The sequence below is a fragment of the Anopheles bellator genome, chromosome 1 (genome assembly GCF_943735745.2).
Source record: "Anopheles bellator chromosome 1, idAnoBellAS_SP24_06.2, whole genome shotgun sequence".
NCBI classification, from domain to species: Eukaryota; Metazoa; Arthropoda; class Insecta; order Diptera; family Culicidae; genus Anopheles; species Anopheles bellator.
Window position 1 is genome coordinate 15,453,695 of NC_071285.1, and position 25,050 is coordinate 15,478,744.

General features: G+C 50.1%; 2 protein-coding genes across 2 annotated transcripts in view; both read left to right on the forward strand.

The window, feature by feature from the left end:
• The window catches only part of LOC131205473 (paired mesoderm homeobox protein 2B-like), a 31,630-nt gene extending 17,433 nt beyond the window's left edge, over positions 1-14,197 (forward strand). The window contains exons 3-4 of the mRNA XM_058197579.1: positions 11,343-11,706; positions 13,830-14,197. Of these exons, the coding sequence (XP_058053562.1) occupies positions 11,343-11,706; positions 13,830-14,197 (732 nt within the window). The remainder of the gene's footprint in view (positions 1-11,342; positions 11,707-13,829) is intronic.
• A 3,245-nt stretch (positions 14,198-17,442) lies between these two features.
• LOC131205475 (muscle-specific protein 20) lies at positions 17,443-18,344 on the forward strand. The gene is made up of 3 exons (XM_058197581.1): positions 17,443-17,549; positions 17,641-17,973; positions 18,044-18,344. Exons 1-3 carry the CDS (start codon positions 17,520-17,522, stop codon positions 18,233-18,235), a joined length of 555 nt encoding a protein of 184 aa, XP_058053564.1. The 5' UTR covers positions 17,443-17,519; the 3' UTR covers positions 18,236-18,344.
• The last annotated feature ends 6,706 nt before the right edge of the window (positions 18,345-25,050 follow it).

The following is a 25,050-nucleotide window of genomic DNA, read 5'->3' on the forward strand; positions in this document are numbered from 1 at the left end:
ACCGCCGAGACAGCAAAAGTTTGCTTAATTTAAAAACAAACATTTGGAATTTCGATGCCAACCCTTTCATATTTGTGTAATTATAATAAACAGAAGGATGGTAGAAATCGCACCACGCTAGAGTTGGGTTTATTCAATGTTTTCATGTTGAATCAATGGCATTTTATGGTCCGAATTCTAAGAAACAAACATTTATAGGATCAAAATTCGCCATAGCCGTACTAGCAAAAGGAGTCTCAATTACACCCGAGGACACTCGATTTTTCCCTTCAATGAGCGTGTTTGTTACATCGAAAACAACTTCTCAACCTTGTGCCACTCAGCGCGAATTGTGTGCCCCGTGTCATCGCGGAACACCCAGCCATTTAGGGAGAAACCAGCCGAGGGTTTAGTTGCGGTTCCGTTCGGTGATTGAATTAAAATTCATCACACATCTGTGGTGTTTGGTGCCTTCGGCGGTCTCGGAACGCGGCGGCCCACAGTAATCCCTCCGTGGACCCAGAACCAGGGATTCAACCATTGACGAGGGGTTCAAAAGTGAGCAAACAATCTGCGACTCATGCGCCGGGCCTGGTTGAAAGGATCGGGGACAGTTTGCCGAGTTTTATCGCCGATCGACAAACGCGACAATTATGAGCGTTACTTGAAAGTAGGGCGCATTAAGCTAATGAAACTGCACAAGGGTCATTATTGCCGTTCGATGCTTCTGCCGTAATGGCGAAACAATGAACTTTTCGCCACAACCAACCGCGCGGCTTGGCCACTCCATTTTGGTGACGCATCATTTTTCATGACTGGCTGAGTGCGTCATCACCGTGGACACGCACCAATTTGGCAGGATATGGCGCTCCGTTCAGCCAGCTGATGGATTACTTTACGCACAGTTGAAAATGGAAAAAATTAAAACAAATGTGTGAAATGGAAGATAAAATGAAGATTAAACGATTGCAAAGAAAATGGCGTAGACACACACCAAAAAACATGAGAGCACTGGACCAATGACCCGCGAAGCCGCCCAAGTCGGAGCGAGGATTGCAGATTGACGCACGAGAAAAGCAAAGCTTCGGTGCGTTGCTTGGGTCAATCGTACGAAAACGGGCCCAAGCAAAGGAAACTCCATTTTCCGGCAACGTGAGAGGAAAATGAAAACACGTTCGTGAAACACCCTTCGGCGTAAGACGAAGACGAACGAGGAACACGCAACCAACCCTCAGGTTGGCCACCCCAAAGCAAAGAAGAAGCAGCCGTGCTGTGTGCGCGCCCGAGAATGTCAAAACTTTGAAACAATTTAATTCATCACGCCCGGCAATCCACTGACAGCCGGCCCGAGCCGTGCGCCGTAAGGAGCGAGTGGCCAAAAAGGTAGCAAAATGTTTGCGAAAATGCGAAGCAATATGAGGCACGGGAAAGATGCTTCCGCTGGCGAAACAGAATGTTGCAGGATGGAGCTTGAAAAATTTATTTCCATCCCACATTGGTGGGCGCAAATATGAATCGGGAAAAATAGGGCACCAAGGTACGGCCAAAGTCAGTCATTAAGGTAGGTGGGCCGGAACCTTGAGTGGAAAAGTGCAAAAAAGGATCGGAAGGATATAGAGGGATTGTAAGAAAACTACGAAACTTGTAACATACAGTCAAGTAAGCAGCATTTGATGACCCCTCTAATGGAGGGTCCCAAGGTATGCAAACTGTGTTACGCTGTCCACTCCATAATGAACGGTCGTCTCAGTGGACGAAACGGGATTTTTTCGTTTCGTCGTTAAAAAGTGGATCTAATGAAATGAATAATTGATTGAAGTGTAAGCGAACGGTTCTTACGGAACCCCCCCGGTCCGGCGATCTGTCTCCGGGAAACTGATCGCTTCAAACGGAACGGAGAGCATGTGACAGAATTCCTTTCACGGCGCTCGGTCCGTTGCTAATGATTGGACGATTGGAGTTTCGAATTTCGGACAAACACAAATCGAACGGCGAAAAATGTCCGTCGCGAGAGAGAGAGAGAGAGAGAGAGAGAGAGAGAGAAGGTAGAGTAAACAATCTGCAATTACGCCATCCATCTGGGCAATGGCCGCTGGACCATATGTGGCCCGCGTGATGCATGGAGTCCGTTTTGGCAGTGCCCGGTGTGCCCGGTGGTCGTCGTGACTTTCGTGAAGATGAAATGGGGGGCCAGGACCAAAAAAAAAACCCACCATTCCACCGATCCAACCGTTTATTTACAGCACCGGCGAAAAGGAACGACTTTAGAGGGATTTTATGGTGTCCATTGATTATTTAACAAACTGGCAGTTTTATTGGAACCTTTAAAAGGGGTGTTCTAAACTCGTGCTCGAAGATTTGTTAGTTTTTGGACACAACATTTACATTTTTATTTCAACTAAGCCAAACACGACCCTAGAGAGACCTGGTTCGTATTTTGAACAACATTTTGGTTTCTCGAATTTTAAATCCGTTGTTTTCCACGAATCCAATCTCAATTATTTGCTCCACGGCCAGCGCACCATCATCATCAACTCCGGGCCCGGGCAACCTGCTCAGGCTTGGGTTTGGCCTGCCCCGACAGACGACCAATAATGATAGTGCCGCAACGTATGGGGTACCGCTCACATATGGTGCACAAGGATGGAATTATTTTTCTCGATAAATATAAATCGTCGTCGACCAACGGGGGCATCCCGTGGCCCCCGTGGGCTCCCCGTGGATCCCATGTGTCTGGATCGCGTTCGCGCAGCACCATTATTGCACGGACCGACCACTGGCCGGGGTTGGTGGCTGGGACCGCAAATCATGAAATACGGAAACCCGCCCGGGTGCAGATTGGCCACTTTTTCGTGCCACCTACGGTCCGCCACACGTTCCGCGTTGTTTTTTCGTAAAAGGATCCACCACGCATCTAGAAAAAACACCACACATTTGTTCGCGAAATGGCACGGCGAAGGATGATCACCGGTTTTTACTCTCCAAACTCCGGCACCCCGATTCCTAGCCCGATTCCCAATCTGGCCAACCATCAGCTCCGGCGCGGGTTTCCGGCGGTTGGTCATTTCGTCCCGGAAAATGACCCCGGGCGTGCTCCGGTGAGGCCGTTATTAGAAGCAGCTGGAGTATGATTATTAAAATTTATGCTCACGAGCAGCGGACCCCGGGAAAACCGCGGCGTGGAAAATTATCCGCTCGCGATCCGCCATCCCCCCCGCCATTAAAATCCGTCCCGCCGATGGAACCGTGGCATCTGTTTGTTGAATCGGCGGGATGGAATGCTGCTCGGACTTTCTTTCTTGCTGGGTGTGTTCCAAACATGTTGAGTTTAAAAAGCGCACGAAAAGGTAACATGAGGTGAGGTGCGGACGGCACATAATTTCGCCAAACATATGCAGACTGCAGTGGCAAATTGGAAAATTACTACCGACCAAACAGAGCACCCCAGACTGATGGTGGTCAAACACACTGGCCAAACAGAACACACAGGGAAGTGTGAAACGATGGTACCGACACGAAAAGCCACACTCAATTTCCGGTGGTGCGTCCCCGGTCCGGTTTGTGGTTTGTCTAATCGAAATTCAAAATTCATGCTCAATTATTTATCGTTGTGGACATGACATGGTCCGGTGTTTTGTCCGTCCGGGCGAACTGACAAACAAATTGTCGCTTTCGTTCGATTGTTTCCAATGGGGGCCATCGGCAAGAAGCGGTACGTATTAAAATCGGATCCCCCAAAAACCGCATCGCTCAGAGCTCTAAGCCAATAAATTATCGTCAACCACACGTCGGCCGGCCGGCCAGCAAAAAAGGGGTCTCGCCAGTTGAAAAGCCTTCCAAAAACTATAATCGACAAATCGAAGCAGATTAGCCTGAGTGGCCGTTCGGGCCGGGTTTCCGGTAGCTCGCCGGGGGAAGGCTTTGCAATATTGAAACCACGCCAGGGCCCGCCCTGCTGGGGATTCTGGGAAGCCCCGACAGCTCCCGATTTCTGGCCCAGCTCGGAAGGCCGTTTGGTGTTTGGTGATCTAGAAAACAATTTCAATAATTAGAAACGTCTCCCTAGAGATCGTGGGGTGCGGCAATAAAATGTGCAACATAAAGTGGGGACCGATAGGCATCCCAATGAGAAACAACAGCATTTTGGGACAATGGATCAAGGCTTCCAACCGTCTCTAGAATGAAGCGAACCTCGAACATCGTTGCTGTGGACCTCTTGTGCTGCGTCAGAATCGAATACGGCCACGGCTAATGAATATTACGCTCTCTTTGCTGCTTTATAAAAAAACAATAAAAAGGACATCATTTTTCAGTGCCATCCCGCACCCTGTCATTGAAGAGTGTCCCTAGCAACAAAGAATCCCGGCCCGGTTCCCTATTGCTTCGATAGACGAGACAAACGAAGAGCGTAACAAATGACGTTGTCATCTGTCACCGTGGTGTTGTTGTTGTCGTTGGCGATATCAAGTGGTAACGGAGTCGCTAAATGTTCGTCCGTTCTGTCCGACGAAAAAAAACGGGAAACATTTAAATCCTGATGGACGACCGAGCAACCGAGGAGAGCACCGAGGGACCAATAAAGGGCTTGTTTGTGATGGTCCAACATTGCCGCAGCACTATCGCGGCGATGAATAAAAAACATCGATTTAATGATCCTGCCAGGGCCGGGGCGAGCATTATGATTTGAGCATCCCCGAGGTTCCTGGCGGTGTAGTTGTTTGCGGAGCCGGGAACGTTTGTAAAGTTAATTGAATAAACATCGAGTTGAACACGGTTGAAAAGTGATTTTTGCTTTACCCGCCGGCCCGTCCTGGTCGGCGGACAAAGCGCGCAAGGGGGCGCTCCCTTCGTCAGGATTATTATTCATCGATTAACAAGTCGAACGCCCGGCGCTGGGGGAGTGGAGTTCGTCGAAGGCGACAGCAACACGGCTGTACCGCCTGATGACCTGTGCCGACGGCCCTTCGCTGCCCGTGGCCTCTGCAACCTGCTGCACCCTAACTCCCTTCGTATGGTTGTTTATCGTTCAGCTTCCGAAAAAGCTAATCAAACGCCACCAACACCAGGGCCGGAGGACAATTGTCGTCGTAAATACGGTGGTGGTGCCGCTGCTCACCACCGTGACGGCCGTGCCCGTGGCCGTGTATCCTTCGTCCTTCGACCCGGGTGCGAAGTCTTCCCCCTGGGCGCGACATTTTTCATCGAATGACACGGTCCCGCTCACCGGTACACCGGCGTGATGAAGGGAAAATATTAGCACAAGTGCTTCGTTATCCACTAAGCAGGATAAACAATGCTCACTGTATTTAGTTTATTGCTTTATTCACCCTCCGAGTTCCGGGCGCCGCTCGCCACTTGCCAGACTTGCCCGGTTGACCCGGTCTACAGGCGGAACCATTTTTACCCCCTACGGGCATCCCTCGCCCAAAGGTCGAGGTGTCACCGGAAGAGGTTTCCTTTCAAGGAGCGACGGTCTCGCAACATCGTTGTTAACAAACACCGAACCGGCGGATGGCGACCCTTCGGCGACTGCTTCGCGCGAGCACGTGGCCCATCATCTGTTCGGCCCGATGAAGCCATCATCCGGCTCGGAAGCCAACAATTCTTCTGCCAGTGTGTTTTGCGAAAGTGCCGCACCATCTGTCGCTATTTGTGCTCTATTGGTTTTGATCACTTTTGCGACCACATTCGGATGATGTAAGCTAGTGTAAGACTGAACTAAGCCGTTAATACAGAAAGTATAAGAAATAGAAAGAGTTCCGCTGGTTTTCAATGAAAAGTTTTCAACGGTATTTGACTAAAATGACCTTCTAATTTTGTTCGAAATCCTATCTTAAAATCTGCCAAAAATGATTTCATTTCTTTATCATTTCAAGAATAACAACAGAAAAACCTTAGCAAAACAAAATATTCTCTGAAATGTCCTGAAAGGCACAGGCTAAGAAACTTTCCTCGCAGTGGAACAAGAATCGAAAAGAAAACATTCAATCAAATAATACACAGGACAAGCGAGAAGCAAAAAAAAAAAATAAGGCCAGGACCTCCAAAGACGCAGCACGCAGCCCACTCGCGGCGTAAGCACTTTTATGGCCATCTGCGTACGTGTCACATTTTAACGGCCTGCGGGACCAAATTTATGGCCCGAAATGGTTGATCGATTGATCGATCTCCCGGAGCTGGGTGGCCGAAGGGCAACGGCGAATGGTTTAAATTTTTAATTCAATCAACCCCAAAAATCGGCAATGAAGCTCTTTCTCTCTCTCTCTCTCTCTCTCTGACACTGGCCAATTCTGCGCCCTACTCTGCAGAGGGTGCTCGTAAACTATCGTAAAGGAGCCGGAAGGGGGGAAAAAAAAATGTTGCAACAAATCCTTTTCCCGTCCATTGGGACGCGCCGTGTTTTATGTTGGTTTTTATGGACCTTCGCGCGCTACTTTGCGTCGCGTGCGCAGGGCTGACGGATCTGACGGATTTTTAATCGACGACGGTCGATCCGACCGCACAGGAAACGGTTGGCACCAATGTGCCACAAAGTGAAAGTGGAATCGAATTAAACGAACGAACCGGAACCGGAGTGTGGGTTAAAACGCGCCGCCGAGAAAAGCGTCTCGCGCCGTTATGGTCTGCTTTTGACTAACCAAATCAAAAGCCGTGCTCGTAATACCCCGGCCATGGCCGATCGCAAAAGGGTGGCATTAATTTTGCAAACAACCATTTGGCCGTGAATTAATTATTGATGCCTCTGCGGGGCAGCGGGAGTTGTTGGGTTGTAAATGATATTTTGGGTGATGGAAATAAAAAGCATCCCTTTTTCTTGTTGGGCCCCAAAAGTTGTCCGGAGCTTTCTTTCGAGCCCGGCCCTGGGTGGGCAAAAGATTTGCCGAGAACATCGTGGGCAATAAATAAATTTTGTGTACCACTTTTTATGGACGATTTTTGATCATAAAAATCCCACCCAACGGGCGCCCGCAGGTAGGGAAGGGGTCTGAGGGCGAAAGGACATGCCGTAAATTGAATTGGAGGATCCCTCGAGGTGCCCTCATCGTTAGCCAGCCACTAGACGTGACCGCGTGACCTATTGGCTGTTGGCGATAAGAACAAGCCCAGAAAAGGCAAAAGATTTTCAATCCGAAGAAGCAACTTCAGGCCGCTTGGTGGTGAATCATTTAATTAGGTAATTCCCTTCGGGGGCTTCGCGACACTCTTGGCAGCCCACCGATACGTACGGGAAAGGTAAGGTCCGACACTTTTTGCCCATCTAACTTAATTTAGTGATCGACCACCCGAGATGCTAATGTGGGGCAAAATCTTAGGCGACTTATTTTTAACGGAAGGATTTGTCACCTTGCCCTGGCCAAGATCCTGCGGTTTGCTGATTACAGTTAAGCATCTTTAAGTGGCCACACTCGAATTGGAAAGTAAAACAACGTACGCTAGTTGGTGATGGGAAAGGTAAACACATCCAACAAGATGCTCGTGCTCGGCCAATAAAGGATGACCACTTTCTCAGAGCACGGACCGGGCTTGGCAGGAGCACCGGTGATGATCAAGCCCCGATGCACAGTAAATAAAACTCGAATCGAAATCGGAACCCAATGTGTCTCGCTCGCCGAACCGATACACACATTCTTCGGCACGGTGGACACACATTTACTGTGCAGGATTTATAAATGAATTGTTTATTTTAATCATTCCTAATCAAATAATAAATTAAGAAAGTTAAACACAACCAACATGCGGCAGTCGTCCTGTGGACGATGTTTTCCCGGCAGCCCGGACCAGAAGTCGGGATCGTTTGCTGTCCCGGCCGGGTGTGCCCGACCGGGTGGTTGCGGGCACAAAAACACAGGACACTTTGGTCATTTGTCTTCGGTTCGGTCCGATTGCAGATGCCTTAAGATGGCTTTCTTGAACTTTCCTCGAGCGCCACCCACCACCACCGAGACACGCCGGGAAATGCCGGTCGCTCCGGGACCGGGGCAAAAATATGGGATCTTTTAGCCTTCCCAATTGGCCACGAGGGCAGGGGGCTGATGCGGCCAGGAAGTCGGCCTCGGGCCGGTAAAAACGAACAACGAAACCGAACCCAAGATTCCGCACTAATTGCATTAAAATTCAGCACGATTTGGGTCAAGACGGTGCGAGTGAGACGGAGCACGGGACGGGACGAGAAAGAAAAACGAACGGGCGTCCTTCGAGGAAAACCGAACAAAACTGACCACGGAACCACCCCCCGCCTGGGGGGCGGTGAGCGAACAACTAAACTTCGGACGCGCCCTGAATAGTAAACGGGTCCTAGCCCGGAGGTCCTGGCCGTCCTTGCGGGGTCCAAGATAAAAGTCTGGAAAGGTTTCCAGGGGAAACACCACACTTCGGCCGGGGGAGGCTGGAGGAGTCAAACCGCCGTTGATTGGAATCAAACATCGACGGAACCTCCTGGGCAGTGATTTGGTTTGGGAAAAGTTTTTTTTCTTCCGATCGTATGCTGCGGGATGTGATTTCTTTCCGCACACTTATGGTGCGCACCGTTAATGTGGGCCGCTAGTGCTGGAGTTAAACAGTGTTTTGGCAATTAAAAGAATCGGTGCATTGTTTGACCGACCTTTCGTTGTTGTTAGCTTCCATCTGTCGATAAGAAAGCGATTTATGTGGTTGCTGGGGCAATATTATTATCAATAGTTTAATTGTAACTGTAAAATTGTATACTGAGGTGTTCAATAAGTTCGTAGCCTCGATAACACAGGAAACTGCTAGGAGTCCTTTTTTGTTATGTTGATACACTCTTCATATGAACATATGTGAAGTTTCAATTCTATCGGTCACTTAATTCTTTGAAAAAAGCCATTTAGTATCGACGTGTCACAGTATTTTTTACAACAGAAAAAATCAATTATCGTGGAGTGATTAAATTTTTTTTGAAAGGTTTTAAAGCAAATAAAATTTATGAACGAATGTTGAAAGTCTATAAGGACTCTTCAGCTTCAATTAGTATATTAAAAAGATGGGTTACTGAAATTAAAAGAGATCGTACAAGACGATCCATGTCAAAAAACAGAAATAACACCTGAATTCGTAGAAAAAAAACAGGATATCGTATTGGAAAATGTTCGAATCACTGAAAGAGATTTAGTATAAGGCCTAGGCATTTCATTGAGCAGTATGACCAATACTTTGACTGAAGTTTTGAGTTCCAGAAAGGTGTTTGCAAAACGGGTGCCGTATTCGCTAAAATTGGAAAAATGTACCATGTCTAAAGGGCATTTTGAAAATTGCAAAAATCCATGAATTAAGGTTATTAATTAAGAGCATCGACCGTATTAACTAAATTTGGCCCCTAGTGACTTCTATCTGTTTTCAAACCCAAAACATCATGCGTGAAAAGCTTTTTCCATCAAATGATGACGTCATAACAGCTACAAAGGCTTATTTTGAAGGTGTTCCAGATTATCACTTTAAGGATGGAATTCTTAAATTGGGGTCTCGTCGGATCAAGTGCATTGATGTTCAGGAAAGCCATACTGAATAACAAAGTGTATTTCAAACCGTAAAAATGTATTTTTCTTTTCAAGGCTACGAACTTATTGAACAGCCTAGTAGTGTATTGGATTTTTCGGATCGACGGCCACGTGATTTGTACGGCTCATTTCCATCTGTCAAAACCGAACAGGGCTCTGCACCGCTATCACCAAGGTTCATATATGCCCTAAACATGTTTCCCTCTATTCCAAAACTTCACAATAATTTCTGAAGAATGCACCACGACGTCCAACAGTAATGGCGCTGTTTGACCCGACATTTACTCTCACTATCGAAGAGCAAATGCCGTAAACTGGAGCAAATAGCTACTTCCGACTACCGTTTTGCGTTCGTGACACAACAAACACAAGCTGCACAACTGATTGGCTCGCAGTAAACCCAACTGCCGGCCACAAACAATTTAAACCCAACAAACACGGTGGCGACCAACAACAATGTGAATCACCACACACGCGCTTAACACAAACGTCACAACAAATAGCAACAATAGTGCTGTGTTTCGGCCCCCCGATACCGGAGGCCAATAATGGGTTTGGGAGAGAAAGGGGGGGATCAAAACAAACGGAAATCCCCGGGAAACCACCGGCCTCCGGGGCGCGCGCACGCCGGCCAAAATTCCGTTTCGGGCGCGAATTTGCAAAGTTGATTAGATGTTTAAACATGGCCACGCGTGATAAAATGAAGCGTTCGCGCGCCAAACAAAAAAAATCGAGTACACAACACACCGTTTCACCACCCACCGCCCCCACCCAGAAACGGGTGGGGGTCGTTGCGCTTCATTTGGCATTCCACTTTTTATGCTCTTCGGTACGGTGCCATGTTTGCTTCGAAAGGTTTTTTGGGCGGCTTCGCATTTGCCGCCTGTGTTGGCCGTGCACCGTTTCGTGTCACCGTGAAGTTTCACGGCACGTGAAGGCACGGGGTGTTTGCCAGGCATCAGGGAGGGTGAACCCAGCAGAAACGGGAGGGGCAAGAACCCAAAGTTTGCGTTGTGCGGGCGGGCGCGCGCGCTAATACGCCAAACGCCAAGCGTAGTCATTTCATTAATTGGCGCACGTAAATATTAGCTAATTAATTTGAATATTTCATAAATGCCTCTTACGGCAACACCGCTACAGGGAGGCCATGTTGGAGGCCGGGTGCCCGACAGGTTTGGAGCTCCAGCGTTCAGATGCGTTCTCCGCGGATTGACAGGATTTGCCAGCCCGACCCGGCCTGTTTCGCAAACAGTGCATTAGACCCGCCCAAACGCTCACGTTGGTTAGCTCTATTGTTGTGCCCGATATTTATTTCCCCGAGCATAATTAGTTGTACGCAGCCACCGGGAATCGGTTCGGAGGTGAGTTTTATAAATGTTTGATAGAACCGTGAGCGCAATCAGGGCGCGCGTCGTGGTGTGGTTGAAGCGGGCCTTGCGTTAAAAGCAAATCTATTTTTCATGAACCGCGGCGGTTAATTTATTGGCAGTTGGTTGGTGCATTGTCAGGTGGTGGCCGCAAACAGACAAACATTTGTGCCAGGTAAACATAAACCTGGAATGGCAATCAAAAGTGGTAAACTTTAAACTCGCGCTAGTGGTGAGTTTCGGGGTGGTGAGTTTACTTGTACGAAACACGCGTTGGTGAAATGAGAATGAATTCGGTTCTAAAATATTTATCGTCACCATTACGATCGAGTAGCCATCGGCGGAACAGTAATTGATGGCCATCAAATAGTTAGCGGAACTTTTCTTTCGAAATCTCTAACATATTGCACGCTTCTTTGCAGAGCTGCCGATCCACAGTAATCGGAACGAAAGAGAACTCACCCGTCGCTTTCGTTCGCAGGTTTGGTTCCAGAACCGGAGGGCCAAGTTTCGCAAACAGGAACGGATCGCCCAGCAGAAGGTGTCCAGCAACAACAACAGTAGCAGCAGCAGCAGTAGTAGCAACAACAGCGGCAGCAACAACAACAACAACAACGGCACCAGCAATGGTAGCACCGGTTCGAGCAATAATCAAGATTCATCGTCCGTGAAGAGCGAGCAGAAGTCGTCGGTGCTGGGCGGGTCTGGCGTCGGCGGTGGCAGCACGACCCCGAAGGACATCAAGCCCCCCGGTTCGCCCTGCCTCTCCGTGACCACCCTCAGCACGACGCCCAACTCGAGCGCCTCGTCCCACCACTCGAACGGTGATATCAAACCAATTAATGGTAAGTGTTTTTCACGACGCCGGTCCCAGGTCCTTCCAGTGTGTGCGTCCTGCTTTTTTTCCGATCTGTTCCCCGAAGAGGGAAGACATCTTGGCTGGCTGGCTGGCTGGCTCGCTGGGTAGTTGGGTAGTGATTGTCACACTTGCTATTCTCTCTCGGTGCCACCATCCCAGCCACCCCCGTCCCAAGCTACGCATTATCAATCGGTTAGGGCGTGATGAGGACGACAGCGCCATCCTCGGTCCTCGGCAGGAAAGTGGTCCCATTTGGTTTCGGGCCGGGGTGGTCGTAAATTTTTCATTATAAAAGACACCGGAAGCCGGAGCCACACGGGGAAGCCATGCGGCTGGGATGGGCTGGGTTGAGATCCTGCCTCCTGCCGCCACGGAGGGCGCCTGTCTGATGGTGGAAAAACAAATCAAGAGAAAACGGCGTGGCTTCGTAGAAAGTTGCCCCAGTTTTTCTCCTCCGCACGCACGCACGCACGTACACCGGAACCGGATGTCGGGAACCGTCTAGGAGTCGGCCATACTCGGGATCGGTTGTAATGCGCACGCGGCACGCCTTGGTACGCGTAATGGCGCGCAAGTCATCGACACGTCGGGACGGGTCGTCGGCGGAAAGGAAGGAACGCTTCCTTCCCGCCCATCGCGTCGTCCTCGGTAGCAGGCGCGACATTTTCGAAATAATCTGACATTAATTCGTATAAATGAACGGTGTAACAGGCAATTTTCTTGATTAAACCAATTTAATATATTTTCTTCGCGCCCAGCAAAATGGCCGACGGACTCCGGAGGCGGCGGAGCGAGGAGCGGTTCCTGATTTGGGTTCCGGTTCGCGCCAGCATGGAGGACACCACGTAACAGGTGGTTTTTGCATGTGCACGACACCAATTTCTCACTCGTGTCGCGCCGCCTTTACAAGAGATTGGGGGGGTTGTCTTCGGCGCCATGGCGTGGCAGGTGCATTAGCGTTATGAAGAGTTGGCGCAAAGGTCCTCCCGGTCTCCTTCGGTAACTTTGCCCATTAGCGCTTGGTTCGTTTAATTAAACGAAGCAAGAATTGTTTTGCACATCGGAGCCTTGGGTCTTACCTATCACCACATGCATAATGGTAATTGCATCTTGTTTATGGTCGCCGATTAAGGAAGCGAAAAGATAGGCACGCGCGATGTTTTCAGCGGCCTAATTACGGACTTCCAATAAATTGATTTACCCTCAGCGTAATAAACGCCCAATGGCGTAGAAGGCAACATATTTCATCTTCGCCGATTGCCGCCCGGAGTTCGATAAACGATAGTTTATCGCCGCTCTAGCTGGACCCGAACTGTCACTCTGGTTACAGAGTTTGGTAAATCTTTGGACCGAACCGCCGCTAGCCGAGAAGAAGTCTGGCGAAGAAGCGCACTTTCCGATGCAAGAAAAGTGGGACCCAGCAGCCCAGCATGTTGGCCCCCTTTTGTAGGACACTTTTTTTGTCCCCCTTCTCCGTGATCCGGCCTTTTCGGGGGGGACGTTTCATGAACACAAGTGGCTCCGGTTTCCAAGTTTTCACTTTATGAATTATGAATTATGGAGTCTGCGTCCTTGGCTGGCTGGTTGGCGGGTTTGTCTTGCTGCTGCTGTCCTTTTGTGGCATGGGTGGACGAACACTATACATCGCACTCGGCTCGTGGCTCGTGGTCTGGGCTGGCTGGAATTGAGGAACATGGCATAAGGGTCCCTTCGACATCGTTTCCAGCGATCATCCGTAACTGTCGCGACTCGTTTCCTCGTGTGTCATAGAGGACATCGTGCACTCGTGTGACTAAACGCTGGCAATAGTCTCGTGCCATCGTTCCCGGTGGCCCCGTCCTTGCTTTCGGGGCTTCGTTTTCGTATGCTTTATGGGGATTTTTTTTGCCCAACAAAAAGTTCGTAACGAATTCTATTTCGTTAAACGTTCCGGAGATATAAAGGGCAGACAGTGAAGCTGGTTCAATTTGTCCTCGATTGCACACATTTAGTCTCATTTATTGGGGGGGAGTTTCAATTCTCTCTCCTTTCATTTTCTTTAATTCATCTAATTCTAAACCGATAAACCAAGTACCTTACATCTGATTTGTGCTCCCGTTTTTCTTGTAGGAAAACTGACGGACGATCTGAACGGAAGCAGTCTGCACAACGGGCCAAGCCATCACCATCACCTGGTGGTCAGCAATGGGACGAGCAACAACAACAGCCTGCACCACCTGAACAACAACAACAACATCAGCAACAACAACAACAACAGCAAGTGGAGCCCATCCTGTAATCCGCTGGCGCTGCAGAACCAGAAAACGAACCATCTGAGCATGAACCATAACCTGCAGAACCACCATCACCATGCGGTGGCCGCCCTGTCGTCACCGTTCTCGTCCCTGCTCGGGGCGGCCGGTGGCGGAGCGGCCGGCTATCTGCTGGATCCACTCGGTGGACTCAACAAGACGACCGCGGCCAATCATCTGTTTTAAGGACCACTCTAATTGGCCCTGGGGATCCGGTCGTCCGGTCCGTGCCGCACCGGCATGAAGACCTCGGACGTCACTCTCCCCGTCCGTGCTTGATATGATTTTCTTCTGAGTCACTCGATGTCCGGGCATGAGTGTGGGGCGTGCTATAAATACGCCCCGGCCCCAGCCACTGTGTTGGCAGATTAATTGCAGAATCAGAGAGAGAGAGAGACAGAAGGTGTCCAACAGCACGCCTCCCGCTAGCTGGAATGCCCCGTGCCGGGTGCGGGTCCCATGGACCGTGTCCGGACCAAACACAGTAGTCACTTCACGATGACAGAACCGCCAACCGTCAGTCTGTCAACGTCAGCGCGTTGGTGGCATTAATCAAAACGTGCGCAAAAATCGTGGACAGGAAGTCACCGTAAAGTGGGGCGCGAGAAGTTTTTTCCCAACGGAAAATATAGAAACGTCCATCCCACGCGGCAGATGCAGAGAGCGAGCGAAACCATAGTCACAGTCCTTGTAGTAGGTTGAGTCATCCTCGATCGCGCCAGTACAATAGGGAAGATGTAATAATCAATAATCGGATCGGTATACGGAGCACCCAATTAGCATACGATTAGCATAGACATGAACCATAACGACCCGTTAGCCCGAGAATTTCCGCTGCAGTTTCGCAGCATAAGGGCGATGTAGCATAGGGCGATGTAAAAAGCGTAGACACGGAGGTTTGGGATGGAACCGAAACAGGAAACCGGAGGGAGTCGTGACACACAGCTGCAGCCAAAAATTAGATAATACTTCCTTAGGAGACATTCCATGCCTGTAAATAGTCTACAGAGGAGAGCAACTTACACATAGAGAGAGAGCCCCGAGTCCCGATCGGTACAGTGGAAACCCCCAGTGGCTATTTCAACGCTTAGTAGGTCTTAGTCCCGTCCCGGCAGGATCGTCCGCATGCAAGGATTCCGTCTCCGGAGTCACGCTTGAAGTGGATTGTGAAACAATAGGCGGCGGTGGCGGCGGAATATCGGCAAAACATAAGCTAGAGCATAAGAGTAACCCTATTCCGACTATTCGAACGCATGCACGAAGATATGAGTAAGACCGTTGTAAGCAGAAGCACATTGTACGATAAGTTGACGCTCTACGAATAAGTGAAATATACTAAGAATCGGAACCAAAAAAAAACAAAAACGACCACAGACAGAAGCATATCTCCGCCCGTCCATCCGTCTGTCCGTCTGTCTGTCTGTCGATCGTCTGGTGAGTCGAATCGTCGACGAATACCGTTGGAATGCCTTTCTGGTTCGCGCAGCATACTGGGCAACAATGGACGTGATGGGGCACGCTAAATTTAAACGACTGGTAACACCGTGGCCCAAAGCGTGGCCCTCATAACACTGCCAATCGCCACCGCGCTATTTTGGGGCGTCCAACTCAATCCGCTTTCGGACCGTTGGCACATTCCATCGATGACGAAAGTTGCCGGGATTCCGCACATTAGCCGATCCCCGGCATTGCGTGGAGTGTTGGCCTAAGTACGTACGAAGTTCATCGGCACCATGGCTTCAGCTGCCGGTGGTGACGATTGCCAGTGGTGACACTGAAATTGTTGCCTTCAATCCGGCGAGAGGGGATCCTTGGGGATCGACGGTCGCCGATCGCGTTTGCTACCTGTTTCCAAATTGGCACACGGCATCGCTAAATTTAGCCCATTACAGTGATCATTTCTCCACTCGACGCGAAGTCACCAGGAGTGGGACCAAAAATACACTCCGGACGGGAAATGGCCACCGGTTTTCCACCACCGGCACTTCACTTGTCTTGATCGACGCACGGTTGGCTGATCCCGATCCGTATTCGCATCCGTCGCAAATCGCGCACAATAAAACCGAAGCGAAGGACACAGCGTCCGGCGTCCACGTTTTGCCGGTGCGGCCATCATCAAACGGCTTGGAGTACGGAGCGCGGCAGAAAAAAAACATGGAAAATGAAAACAAACGACGAGCGGAAACACCGAGAAATAGCCATGTGGGGGGAAAACAAGGTTCACGATCATCTTGCGACATCGTGTGGCTAACCTTGAGTGGCACGCAAAGAACCTTCAAACTATTGGCTGGTGTTCTCCGGCAGTCCGGTTCTATAATTAAATCCGGAGCACCCGGGGGTCGTGCCCACAGATGCCGATAGAAAGAAGCTGTTACAATCGGAAACGTGGCCAGGCTTAGCAATCGAGCACTGACTCATTGCCACCGGGGTTCCGACCACGAAGCATATCAAAATTGATGATCGAGGACCGAGGTTCGAGGTGCATCAATCAACCACCCAGCGGCGGGTGTTTCTGTTTATCCACTCGGCCCTAGTGGCCCGAGAGGCCAGCAAATGGTTTAAATCGTTTTTCTTTACAAAATGGCCACATCGTTCAAAGTAAACATTGTAGTTGGAAGCCAGCAGAGACGCCGTCGTTAACACATCGTGTAAGCGGCGCGGATCATACCGTTGAGTTGCATCCAGCGTCGAAAGATGTTGATTGCATCGGAGGATTTGATATCCTGTAGTCCGATATGCAACCGGAAACCGAATATTTACGCTTACCGAGCTGTTTATTGAGTTGAGCCGGGCAAATTGGCAACAGTCGGTCCGGGTCGGTCGGTCATTTGCTTCATTGAGCAAATCGCATTGGGTTGGGTTTCAGAGCTTCTGGCCGCCAGCAAATGAGCTGGTTACGTCAAGCGAGGCCCCCGGCTCCATCGCATCCATCTTCCATAACGATCCCGCGCAAAGGGGCCGCCTTTTATCTCAAGTATCGCGGGGCTCGATCGCCGGAGCGCGGCATTCCGAAAGAAACCATCAACAAAAAGGAAAAGTCGGCAAAAAATCTGTCATTTGGACGGAAATAAATTACTCACCCCGAGGGATGGAGTTCACGAGGGCCATTTTCCGGGGCCGAACATTCTCGAAATAATGATGTGTGTTTTATTGTAAACACGTCACGGCGCGGCCAATCTCTTGGTTGCCCCGCCCGGCCACGATATGGACACATCGATGGGATCGTCCCTTCCACAATGTTCCACCCCAGGCCCCCGGGGGTCGAATTTCGGAAAAACAAAAGCCGTGTCGTGTCCAACGCGTCACCCATCGGGTGCGCAAACGCGAGCGCTGTTTTTCCATTACGCCGAACGGCTCCTGCGCATGTCCCGGATCGGTTTCGGGAGCCGTTTAAAAGCAATCCCTCGGCGGGTAGCGATCGTCAGTATTCGAGCAGCAGCCGTACCGTCGGAGCGTTAGTTTCAGTGCTTAACCAACCAACTACCGCAACCAACAACCGCAAGCAGCAATGGCTTTGGAGCGTCAAGTTCGCATGAAGGTTGGTAGGGTTGAAGTGTGAACAGTGAGTTTCGGTGGCTAAGTTTGCGGGTGGCTAATTTGTGAGTGGTTTTTGATTTGCACGCCAACAGATCGCCGGCAAGCGCGACCTGGAGAAGGATAAGGAGGCCCAGTACTGGGTTGAGGAGGTGCTCGGCGAGAAGTTCCCGGCCGGCGTCCTGTACGAGGATGCGCTGCGCGACGGGCTGATCCTGTGCAAGCTGATCAACAAGCTGGAACCGGGCGCGGTCCCGAAGATCAACACGTCCGGTGGCCAGTTCAAGATGATGGAGAACATCAACATGTTCCAGCAGGCGCTGAAGAAGTATGGCGTGCCGGACTTGGACGTGTTCCAGACGGTCGACCTGTACGAGAAGAAGGACATCGCGCAGGTGACCAGCACTATTTTTGCCCTCGGCCGTGCGGTAAGTAACGCGTGTGTGGATCTTCAGGACATGCGGTGTACTAACTTCTTGCCCAACTCTAACCCGACAGTGCTACAAACACGCGGAATTCAAGGGACCGTTCCTGGGACCGAAGCCGGCCGATGAATGCAAGCGAAACTTCACCGAGGAGCAGCTAAATGCGGGTCAGGCCATCATCGGACTGCAGGCGGGAACCAACAAGGGTGCGACGCAGGCCGGCCAGAACATTGGCGCCGGTCGTAAAATCATTCTCGGAAAGTAAAGTCCGGCCGTGGCCAGGCTGAATGTACGTGTACAAAAAATCGAATCGAACACACCCACACATCGCATAACACAGCACACGCACCCCCCCCCCCTTTAGGGGGCCGGTCCCTGGGGGCGCCTCCCGCCGACAATATTTTATGTTAGATAGAGGTGAGCGAGAGAGAGAGCGATGGTAGCCAGAAAGAATTTGTAAGATATTGTCGGCCGAAAGGGAGTCCGCAAAGGTGACGGGGAATGGTGTCGGCCTCTCGAAGTAACTATGTTGGACTACGACTACCTGACATCTGTAGGAGATTGTAGGAGCTTTTCCGTGCCGTTCGTCCGTCTTTGGCGAACGTTGATTGAGTGAGGGCACCCAAATTCGTTGATAACTTATTTGTAATAAAATTAATAATATTTCTATAAAAAAAACATTCCACGGCCATGTCGGTGAAATCTTCCGTCACTGCGACTGGTGACCTATTGCATCATTTGAGACATCCCACGCGCGCGCGCGCCAGAAGACGACGAGAAGTGTGTTACTTCTCGACCGAGGACGAGCCCGAGGACTTCACCGCTGACAGCTAATAAAAATCGTCCCCACGCTTGAACAGGGAGCACGTTTCGCCATGTGTCCCACTCGCGATCGCATGCGTTAGAGAGAGAGCAAGCGAGAGAGAGAGACACCGGTGGGGGGAAAGGTCGAGAACTTTCCAGTCCATTAACCAACCGGACAACCGGGAGGGCCGGGGGTTTCTAAGAGGATATTTTCCACTCGTGGCGATCGCTGCCAGCTGCGTGTTTGTTTTTCCTTCGCCACGCTCCGCTTTTGGAGGCCACTCGCACTCGTAGCTCGAGCAGACCTTCGCGCTAATTTTGTGTGGCCCCGGCGCAGGACGCAGTAGATTCGAAACCTAAGATTGGTTGTAACAGAAGCGTATTAATGGAGCAGGTTTTTTCTGTGGGTGAAATGAGAAATGAAAGATCGTATGCAGGGCGCAGCTTTTAGCTTGGGAACCGCAGTGCAAAGATTGCGAAGATTTATTTACGTTAGTCTTTGCCGATTCGCACAGCCGATTTTTACTACCCGATCGCCGGCCCGATGTTTAGCTGATCGGCAACTTTGTTTACACAGGTTTGGTGCAGAGTTTTGAAGGAAAACATGGTGCCGTGTGTCTCGGATGCAGCACGCAACCGATGCGAATGCCCTCTGCAGGGAAACTCTTGCACCTGTTCGCAATCGTGGACGCGCGCTTTTCCGACAGAGAGCAGGAAAATTCGGCAGAGAAAATTATGTGCCCCGCTCACAGTTCGAATTGGTTTAGAATGGAAGCAACTGTTAAATTTTAAATGTTTTACGCGTCGTATATATTTTTAGCGATTAAACTCTATGTTGGTGCGGCGTTTTTAGTAGTTGGCTTCTTTCTTTTTTGTTAATTTAAATAAAAACTTTCAATAAATTTAATTATGCTGAGCTCATAAATCTAAAACAACTTTAGATCATCGTACCGCTAAAGTATTCGGCATGCTATTGTTACGAATTTATTCATGCAAAAATCTAACTTAAATTCTATTTACTTTTTCATGGGTATAATCGACGGACGAAATGGATTTTTATCAAATAAAATAGAATACTCCAGAATGCAAAGCTCAAACATTTAATTTATTCAAAGCAGACATGCTTTCAAACACCCAAACAAAATATGCTGTTGCACATTCGCAGTCCAATCCAAATAGGAAGTACATTTCAGCCCATTTCAATCGATCATTTTACAAACATTTCCAGCCATTTTGGAGTTGCTCAGGAGTTCATCCGCTGGCCCATTTTCTCACCTGCGAATTTACGTAAGCGAGGGCCATGAAATAATTCACCACAAATCACCCCCGATGGGTAGCCCCATCGGAATGCACCGGGTTTTCACCTTCCAACAGCGGGCAAGAGAGAGAGAGCTAGAAGGCGACACGGCTGGGAGGACGAGAACGGACCTCATTGCAACGCTTATTAGCAAAGTAAACATCATCAGTAGCAGCAGCAACAGCAGCACAAGTGCAGACTAAATACCCTTTGCGTAACCTTACGGACAAATAAGGCTGACACTCCGTCGACTATCGAGGGACCGATCAGGTGCCACCCACCAGCGCGATAGAGAGAGGGGTTTTAAATTAACAAAAAGAAAAGGAATCGAAAATGAAAACGGGCAAAAACTGTACGATGGCCCACGGCTAAATATAGCAGCATATCGTCATTTTTGTGTACGCTCGAAAATAGATTCCCTCCTCCTCGATGGAGTGTCATTCGAGTGTCAGGAGTCGGAGGACGCAAGGTGTGGTCCGTTCCACCTTTTCGGCCCTGATGTAAGTCCCCCCTCTCATCAGGATGATGATACCTGTGTGGTCGCCGCGGTTGGTGCTGGGGAAATTATAAGTTACCGTCCAAATTCTTGAGCCGCACGGCCCGCTTGCCACTCCTGCAGTCCCGCGCTATTCCGGCTAAGGCAACCGATTTTATGACCAAGGACCCCCAAGAGGCACAATCAGACTGACCGTCGGTCTTCTTTTCTTGGCACACCGAACTGAGGCCCGTTTTGTTCTATCTCAACCACCTTAGACCAGCATGCGCGGTGTCATTTTCATTTGCAACGTCATACGGCAAAAACGCGCTCGGGTGGACCTCTGAGCCTCTGGGCGGACACGCGCTGCGGCGGAGTGGCTGACGTGGAGCGCGAGGCGTGCGTGGGATTGCCGTGAGCAATGAAAACATTTCTTTGTCGTCCGTGACTCACCACGAATCCCGTGCCCCGTGTGTGGCCCGTTGACCGTCTTCCTTCGTCGGGGGGACGATTTCCACGTGCCATAACCGTGCGCCAGGCCGATGGCGGTTTCGGCGCGCGGCTGAGAGCGAAAGTATTATTAGTTTGTTAACAATCGTGCACGGAAGCACCAAACAGCGTGGACGGGGCCGGTCATGTTTCGGCACTTTATTACGTCCCAGGCGATGATCTCGAGGTGTTTGATTGATATTACAGCAGCTTTTGAATGCGGCCATTAATGTAGTAATCATAGCACAGTATTTTCAAATATTTCAAAACCAATGCCCATCCCCAACGCAGGACTGAAGAAGTGTTGGTCAAATCGACGTCGACGTTTATTTGGTGGCGTTGAAGGTAGAGCTTTCTCTAACACTAATGATCAGTAAACATACATTTTGAATAGCAATGGGATTGAGGCAACCTTACAGTTACAGTTGCAACATTGAAGCAGGTTAAAAAGACTCAGTGAAAGTCGATACAAATTCGAAACGCTTCGATGACCCTCATAACTCAAGAATGGCTGAACCGATTTGGCTTAAAATTGGTGGGGAAGTAGCTTAGAATCAGAAGAGGGACATATAATAAGTTTTACCACATCCGACCGCCTTCCCGTGAATTCACTATAAAACTAGTATAACAAAAATCAGCGTGTGGTCATTTTTTTAATAGGAAAACTCAACTCCAAAAATTCGTAAAAACTTCGTCATTCCGGCTAGACGACCCAAAAAAATGGTCGACCCGATTTTCTGGAGCCGCAATAACGAAGCCCGATCCTCGGAATCGACGGATCATCAAGAAATTAATATGAAATGAGGCGTGGCGACGCACGCCGGGAACAGCTAGTAGCTACATTCGCTGTGTCTTGTAATAAATAAATAAATAAACATAATGATTTAGTTCATTTAATAACTTCCTTCTGTCATCTTATTGGGTCAAACTAAAGTAACTAAAGTAACGAAACGTTTATCAATGTTCGTTAATAGGAAGATCGCGAAGGGTTTGCTAATTGATAGGTCCATCCAAAAGTCCAGGCATTTCTTTTCTGTAAACGAATACTGTACGATCATACTTTTTAACCACAACACCAGTATAGTAGTTCCACAATCTACCAGTGAAACGGAATTCTTTCCTGTGCTACTCTCAAGCGCGCCATTATTATCCTGCCCTGCCGTGGAATCTGCTGCCACTTGCTCCCGTACACTACTAATTGGCATCATATATTTACGTGGGTTTTTATTTATAATATCATTCTAATAATACACGGCCAATAAGTGCACATTGGCGATGCGCAACATTATTTTTAAACCCATTATCCTGCCGGAGTGGCCAACGGTGGACGGTGCCGGATCGTGACGCGACGCTACCGGCGGCCATCATCTGTTGTTGTCCGTTCGCTCGTAAGCCCAGCTTTGCGGATGTTTCTTCTCGTTTGGCCAACCCAGCACCGAAGGCGTGAATCATCACGCCAACGGCCAGAAACCGTCGAAGCATGACTGATGGCCGCCACCGTGACCAATATGGAGCCGTTTCGATCGTCGTCATCGGCGCGATCCTGCCGTGTGGTGGCGGATGCAGGCCAGACCCGTTCCCAGTCCGACTCGAAGGGGGGACTCGAAATGGTCGCTTCCGTCATCGAGCGAACCGGTTGGCCGGTCGGTCGGTCGGTCGGTTTAATTGGCCGCTTCGGTGGAAATGTTTATGGGACGTTTTGTTTCAACGGCATCGTTCGGGGGGATATTTTAATGTCTCCTTAGCGTGGGAAACCATTTTGTACCGTGGCGTGCGCTCCGACCATTACGACTACGGACATTCCATTACGGCCCGGCCCAATCCGATTGCACAATCCCGAGATGGCATCACCTTTTGGGCAGGACGGCTGTCGGCCGTGGGGCAACCTGAAACCCCACCTTTCCAGGGGCGCTTTCGTCAACTGCTTCGAGATCGAGATGGATCGACGGGGTGAAAAATACATATTAATGCGTGGCGATTTTTCTTTCACCCAACCACCGTCCGCCGCCGGCCACTGGCTGGCGTGTGGCCGGCCTGGCGAAGGGATCATGTAGCCGGACCGTCGGACCGTCGACTTTTTGACGAAGAATTTTCTCCTGCGGATCTATTTCGGGCAGATGAGGCCGGAGATGTATTTTTAGTGGAGCTCCAATTTTTTCGAGCTGCTCACCACTACGACGACCGGCGCGGCTTGGACTGTTCGGTTCGCAGGCGAAGCCGGTTTTTCCATCCATCGGTCCGTGGCGAAAAAAGCGTAACGAGGTGGAAAAGCCGTAACCGTAGGACGCCTTTCACCTGTCACGGGGCCCGTGGTCCGTGTTCCGGGCCATCGCAACGGATAGTTTTCCCAAGATTTTCCGTTGATTTGTTTTGCGCTTTCCGTGTGAAAACTCTCGAACGACCTTTCCGACCAAATTCCGACCGGCCTAATTGGGAAAAAGGGGAATCTTCGGGCCACCGGGGGGTTTTCCACGGACCCGTTTAGGGTTTCCCGCATTCGACCGGGCTCCGGGCTATCTGTTTGTTCGCGGAACAATAATCATTGTGCAATCCGGTGCCTTCGGGCGATAATCGTGTTTTATCGATTGTTATGATCTGTGAAACGTTTTCATTGGAGTCCGGCATAGCGGCCCGCCGGCCGATTTTCCTACTCCAGTCCCGGGAGGCGGGAGAGATTAAAATAGAAAATGGTTCTCCTCCAGCGCTGCACACCACATGCTTGGTAATAGCGGTTAGCGGTTAGGCGGCCACTAGCGGCTGCCGAGAAAGAAGTCCAGACCCTTGCCGGCCGTAAGCCGGGCCGAATATCGCACTCCGGCTCCCGTTATTTACCTTTTCCACCAGTCGAAAGTGCCTCGTCGTCGGCCGTCGGCCGTCGTCGCCGCAAGGTGTTGCCGCCATGTGGCACTAAAAATAGCGCTATGCACACGAAAATTTGGCCGGCCCACCGAAAGGTGTACCGAAAAATTTTTCTCCTCACCGATCGCGCTGCACAATCCAAACCCGTGCGTGCGCCGCCAGCTTTTTCCGGACCGGCCCGAGCCCGAGAGGATCGCCTGCGCGTCGTGCCGTGCCGGGTTAGAAATAGCACGGGTGTGCGCCCGCAGCCCGCCCGGAGGGATGTGTCGAGATATAGAAAACATTCCTCACCCGTTTCTAGCCGTGATTCATGCGCCCCGAATTCGGATGCCTGTTCGGATGATGGGTGAGCACCGTTCGGTTCGCTTGCGTTTTCTAATGGCCACCGTTCTAATAACGCTGCCCGTTGTTTGCGACGCCAGGGTTCCGTTTTCGGTCGGAATTATGCACGCCACCGGCGGGGCCATCGCCAATGTGCATAATGTTCGGCTCCCGGGGTCCTGGGAACGCCTACGGAACCCTTCCGCGGCCGGGCTGGCCGGGGGTTGTCATCTTTGACCTCGCGCTCGTGTTGTCCGCCGCAGAGCAGCAGAGTGGATGACGATAATTGATGAGATTTAAAATGTTCCACACCGCGTGAAGAGTAATTACTTGCCTTGGGGCCCTGGGCCGGGTCACGATATCGAGTTGCCAAAACAGACCGCCGGTACCGAGACCGAGACATACCGAAGAATCGATTATAATACTTTGTTGGGTAATGCTCAACCCTCTGGTCTGGTTAAGGTACTTGCACCGACACCGGCGAGAGACCGCCGTAAGCAAACATAATTAAAATTCCATCCAACGACCGACCGACGGAAATGGCAAAGGTGCAGCACACGAGTCACCGTTGCTTGCTGCAAGAAGCAGCAAAATTCCCACCCAGAGTAATACCAGAACATTCTATTCAATTTCTTGTACATTTCTACATAATTTTAACATAATTTAAAATCGTTGATCGCTAAGCACGCAAACGTAAAAATCGAGCAACATTGATAAGATAACAGGGTAGCATAGGCTGGCATTCTGTTTATAGGCAATCTGCGTAACAAATTGCGGATTTAATTCGAATTCTGCCCCTACAATACTCCGCAACATTTCCATCTTTCTCTGAAAT